The sequence below is a fragment of the Anolis sagrei genome, chromosome 5, assembly GCF_037176765.1.
Source record: "Anolis sagrei isolate rAnoSag1 chromosome 5, rAnoSag1.mat, whole genome shotgun sequence".
Classification (NCBI taxonomy): Eukaryota; Metazoa; Chordata; class Lepidosauria; order Squamata; family Dactyloidae; genus Anolis; species Anolis sagrei.
Genome location: NC_090025.1, coordinates 91729517 through 91735516, shown reverse-complemented (window position 1 = coordinate 91735516; position 6000 = coordinate 91729517). Strand labels below are relative to the sequence as shown.

Genomic DNA, 6000 nt, shown 5'->3' with positions numbered 1-6000 from the left:
ATCTCTGTCCCTTCTGGCAGTGGCTGGTCATTTGTGTAAATGTTGAACATGGATGCAGCAAGCACGCTCCCCTGAGGTAACTCTATGATTCTCTGATCCTCAGCCCTGGAGAGACTTTGGGCACCTTTTCCCTGGCCTTCCTCAATCTCCTGTTCCTTTCGTGGCCCCGCCTCCCACCCTCTGTGATTGGCCCAGCTGAGAGGGCTCCTCCCCCTCAGCTGGCTCAATGGGAACCAGTTCTCTTTTTTTTCCTTCTTCCTCGCAACAGTTTCAGTTTAGACCGAAGCCGAAGAGGAGGTGACCCGGAGCGTGGCCAGAAGGGGGAAAAGGAAGAGGCTCAGAGTTGGAAAGGGAGCCGAGGGAAGGGATATTGTGGAGACAAGGGGGATTTGAATGAGGAAAGGGGAAGGAAATGAGGAGCGAAGGGGAAGCGGCGGAGGAGGAGTAAGCGGCGGCTGAGGCAGAAGGACAAGTTTGGCCCCCTCGTGGAAACTCGGCTCGGGCTTGGAGGGCAGCAGCCTTAGGAGGAAGATGAGCCAAGATGTCTGACAAAATGTCCAGCTTTCTGTACATCGGGGACATCGTCTCTCTCTACGCCGAGGGCTCTGTCAACGGCTTCATCAGCACTTTGGGGTAAGAAGGCGCGTGTGAACGGAGAGAGCGCGCGCGTGCGCCTGTGTGTCTGTGTGTGTGTCGCCTCGCTCGCCTCTCTCCAGCTTCCTCCTTGGCACCTCGATTTCCCCTCCCGGAGACTCGTCGTTGATTTGACGTTGATTTGCGGGGGGGGGGGGGGGAGAGACCAAAGATATGCACGACATACCGAGTTTTACAGGAAGCAGCAGCTGGAAAGGGATGTCTGTGCTCGAGGGCTGGGACTGAGAGGCTTCTCCCGCGGCTGAACCAAACAAAACAAATAGGAAGTGGCCAGAACTTCCCCTCGCCTGCTATGCCTGGTGGGACTACAACTCCCATCCGCCCCAGGCAAAGGTGCCTGCTGCTCACACTTCATAGAATCATAGAATCAAAGAGTTGGAAGAGACCTCATGGGCCATCCAGTCCAACCCCCTGCCAAGAAGCAGGAATATTGCATTCAAATCACCCCTGACAGATGGCCATCCAGCTTCTGCTTAAAAGCTTCCAAAGAAGGAGCCTCCACCACACTCCAGTGCAGAGAGTTCCACTGCTGAATGGCTCTCACAGTAGAATCATAGAATCAAATCATAGAATCAAAGAGTTGGAAGAGACCTCATGGGCCATCCAGTCCAACCCCCTGCCAAGAAGCAGGAATATTGCATTCAAATCACCCCTGACAGATGGCCATCCAGCCTCTGTTTAAAAGCTTCCAAAGAAGGAGCCTCCACCACACTCCAGGGCAGAGAGTTCCACTGCTGAACGGCTCTCACAGTAGAATCATAGAATCATAGAGTTGGAAGAGACCTCATGGGCCATCCAGTCCAACCCCCTGCCAAGAAGCAGGAATATTGCATTCAAATCACCCCTGACAGATGACCATCCAGCCTCTGCTTAAAAGCTTCCAAAGAAGGAGCCTCCACCACACTCCAGGGCAGAGAGTTCCACTGCTGAACGGCTCTCACAGTCAGGAAATTCTTCCTCATGTTCAGATGGAATCTCCTTTCTTGTAGTTTGAAGCCATTGTTTCACGTCCTAGTCTCCAAGGAAGCAGAAAACAAGCTTGCTCCCTCCTCCCTGTGGCTTCCTCTCACATATTTATACATGGCTATCATATCCCCTCTCAGCCTTCTCTTCTTCAGGCTAAACATGCCCAGCTCCTTAAGCCGCTCCTCATAGAGCTTGTTCTCCAGACCTTTTATCATTTTAGTCGCTCTCCTCTGGACACATTCCAGCTTGTCAATATCTCTCTTGAATTGTGGTGCCCAGAATTCATAGAATCATAGAATCAAAGAGTTGGAAGAGACCTCATGGGCCATCCAGTCCAACCCCCTGCCAAGAAGCAGGAATATTGCATTCAAATCACCCCTGACAGATGGCCATCCAGCCTCTGCTTAAAAGCTTCCAAAGAAGGAGCCTCCACCACACTCCGTGGCAGAGAGTTCCACTGCTGAACGGCTCTCACAGTCAGGAAGTTCTTCCTAATGTTCAGATGGAATCTCCTCTCTTGTAGTTTGAAGCCATTGTTCCGCATCCTAGTCTCCAAGGAAGCAGAAAACAAGCTTGCTCCCTCCTCCCTGTGGCTTCCTCTCACATATTTATACATGGCTATCATATCCCCTCTCAGCCTTCTCTTCTTCAGGTTAAACATGCCCAGTTCCCTAAGCCGGTCCTCATAGGGCTTGTTCTCCAGACCCTTGATCATTTTAGTCGCCCTCCTCTGGACACATTCCAGCTTGTCAATATCTCTCTTGAATTGTGGTGCCCAGAATTGGACACAATATTCCAGGTGTGGTCTAACCAAAGCGGAATAGGGGGTAGCATGACTTCCCTAGATCTAGACACTATGCTCCTATTGATGCAGGCCAAAATCCCATTGGCTTTTTTTGCCGCCACATCACATTGTTGGCTCATATTTAACTTGTTGTCCACAAGGACTCCAAGATCTTTTTCACACATAACTGCTCTCAAGCGAGGCGTCCCCCATTTTGTATCTTTGCATTTCGTTTTTCCTGCCAAAGTGGAGTATCTTGCATTTGTCACTGTTGAACTTCATTTTGTTAGCTTTGGCCCATCTCTCTAATCTGTCAAGATCGTTTTGAATTCTGCTCCTGTCCTCTGGAGTATTGGTTATCCCTCCCAATTTGGTGTCGTCTGCAAACTTGATGATCCTGCCTTCTAACCCTTCATCTAAGTCATTAATAAAGATGATGAACAGGACTGAGTCCAGGACGGAACCCTGCTTGTGGCAGTCCTCTCGTCACTTCCTCCCAGGATGAAGAGGAAGCATTGGGGAGAAGCACCCTCTGGGTTCGTCCATTTAACCAATTACTGATCCACCTCACTGTAGTTTTGCCTAGCCCACATTTCCTTACCAGAAGGTCATGGGGGATCTTGTCAAAGGCCTTACTGAAATCCAGGTACACTACATCCATGGCATTCCCCACATCTACCCAGCTTGTAACAAAGTTCTGTTGTTTTCCATTTTCGCTCACTAAGGCATATTTAATAAAGACCGACCAGTATACCTCAAAATCTGATCTGTTAATTTCCCCCCTGAATACCCTCATTTCCATTGTTAATTTATCATTTAAGGCTACGTTCCATACCTCCTTATACCATGCGTCCAGTGTTAGATTAGTTATTATTTTCCAGTTATTTGCTATTGTAATTCTTCCCACTGTGAGTAAAATAATCACCAATTCTTTCTTACTTGTTTCTAAATTCAGCTTCATGGTGTCCATTAATAATGCTAACCTGGCATCCGGCATAATATTTGATCCTATAATGTTGTTTATTTCAATAAATATATCCTTACAAAAACTTTTCACTTGGGGGCATTCCCACCATAAATGAAAATATGTCCCTTTGTGTTTGCCACATCTCCAGCAGAGGTTACTTTGCTTGCTATCCATCTGATGCCGTGGATGTAGCGTACCTGGATTTCAGTAAGGCCTTCGACAAGGTCCCCCATGACCTTCTGGCAAGGAAACTAGTCCAATGTGGGCTTGGCAAAACTACGGTGAGGTGGATCTGTAATTGGTTAAGTGGACGAACACAGAGAGTGCTCACTAATGCTTCCTCTTCATCTTGGAAAGAAGTGACGAGCGGAGTGCCGCAGGGTTCCGTCCTGGGCCCGGTCCTGTTCAACATCTTTATTAATGACTTAGATGAAGGGCTAGAAGGCAGGATCATCAAGTTTGCAGACGACACCAAATTGGGAGGGATAGCCAGTACTCCAGAGGACAGGAGCAGGATTCAAAACGATCTTGACAGATTAGAGAGATGGGCCAAAACTAACAAAATGAAGTTCAACAGTGACAAATGCAAGATACTCCACTTTGGCAGAAAAAATGAAATGCAAAGATACAGAATGGGTGACGCCTGGCTCGAGAGCAGTTCGTGTGAAAAAGATCTTAGAGTCCTCGTGGACAACAAGTTAAACATGAGCCAACAATGTGATGTGGCGGCAAAAAAAGCCAATGGGATTTTGGCCTGCATCAATAGGAGGATAGTGTCTAGATCTAAGGAAGTAATGCTACCCCTCTATTCTGCTTTGGTTAGACCACATCTGGAATATTGTGTCCAATTCTGGGCACCACAATTCAAGAGAGATATTGACAAGCTGGAATGTGTCCAGAGGAGGGCGACTAAAATGATCAAGGGTCTGGAGAACAAGCCCTATGAGGAGCGGCTTGGGGAGCTGGGCATGTTTAGCCTGAAGAAGAGAAGGCTGAGAGGAGATATGTTAGCCATGTATAAATATGTGAGAGGAAGCCACAGGGAGGAGGGAGCAAGCTTGTTTTCTGCTTCCTTGGAGACTAGGACGCGGAACAATGGCTTCAAACTACAAGAAAGGAGATTCCATCTGAACATGAGGAAGAACTTCCTGACTGTGAGAGCCGTTCAGCAGTGGAACTCTCTGCCCCGGAGTGTGGTGGAGGCTCCTTCTTTGGAAGCTTTTAAGCAGAGACTGGATGGCCATTTGTCAGGGGTGATATGAATGCAATATTCCTGCTTCTTGGCAGGGGGTTGGACTGGATGGCCCATGAGGTCTCTTCCAACTCTTTGATTCTATGATTCTATGTTGTTTGACTGGCGTGGTATGCCATCTCCATATCACTTCGTATACATTTTCTTTTAATCTTATTGATAGGTTCTTAGCCACTCTCCACTTCAGGACCCTTTTCCAATCAAAATCTGTCAGAGGCCCCAGGTCTCTTTCCCATACGTTTTCTAACAGCTTCAGCCCTATTTCTTCGCCAATTAATCCATTATATATTTTCCCAATTAATCCTTTCCCCATTATTTCTTGGTTTTTAAGCTTACTTAGCCATTCCTCAAATTTATTCAGTGCTCTACATCTGGGATTTTTACTTAACCAGTCCTTTCTCCAATTATATAACTGTTGTCTCTCAAACCAATTCTACACCGCCATATAACACAGATTATCAAAACGGATACTCCAGATTAACTACTTGGAACTGGATTATGTGTCTGCACTGCACTGCCACATAAACCAGTTCAAAGCAGATAATCTGGATTGTATATTGTGGTGTAGACGGGGCCTTATGTAAGCACCATTCAAATCTGATAATCTAGATTATTTACTTTGATTATCTTCTTATACCAGTGTACTTACTTACTTAGGTGATCCCTCGTAGTCTGAGGATGATGGTCCTCCAAGTTCATTGTCCTGGCCGTGGGTCCGCAGGTGACTGTGGAGCCCTATTCTTGATCTGTATTTTCTTCCGCAGTGAGGGCATTGGTTTCCAGGTGGAAGGTGGTCTCAGATGGGGTTGGCTTGATGCGCCTTCCTCTTGGCACGTTTCTCTCTTTCACTCTCCATTCGTGTCTTTTCAAATTCTGCAGCACTGCTGGTCGCAGCTGACCTCCAACTGGAGTGCTCAAAGGCCAGGGCTTCCCAGTTCTCAATGTCTATGCCAGAGTTTTTGAGGTTGGCTTTGAGCCCATCTTTAAATCTCTTTTCCTATCCTTCCTCCAACATTCCATTTTCCGTTCTTGAGTTCGGAGTAGAGCAACTGCTTTGGGAGACGGTGGTCGGGCATCCGGACAATATGGCGGTCCAGCGGAGTTGATGGTGGAGGACCATTGCACCATTCAAAGCTGATAATCTAGATTATTTACTTTGATTATCTTCTTATCCCAGTGTAGACTCAGACTGGATCTACACTGCCATATCAAATTTACGTTATCTGCTTTGAACTGGATTATATGGGATTATGATGCGGATTATCTATTTTGATAATCTGGATTATACGGCAGTGTAGATCCAGCCCCAGATTGCCAAAATGGATAAGAAGTCATGTCTGAGACATTTAATTGTGAGGAACATCAGAGGGGGTCGCA

At 47.0% G+C, this 6000-nt stretch overlaps 1 protein-coding gene across 2 annotated transcripts in view; it reads left to right on the top strand.

Moving 5' to 3' along the window:
• The first annotated feature begins 241 nt into the window (after window positions 1–241).
• ITPR2 (inositol 1,4,5-trisphosphate receptor type 2) overlaps window positions 242–6000 on the top strand; it is a 313417-nt gene continuing 307658 nt past the window's right edge. For both annotated transcript variants that reach the window (XM_060778249.2, XM_060778247.2), the window contains exon 1: window positions 242–633. In XM_060778249.2, the coding sequence (XP_060634232.2) occupies window positions 542–633 (92 nt within the window). In that variant the 5' untranslated portion in view covers window positions 242–541. The remainder of the gene's footprint in view (window positions 634–6000) is intronic.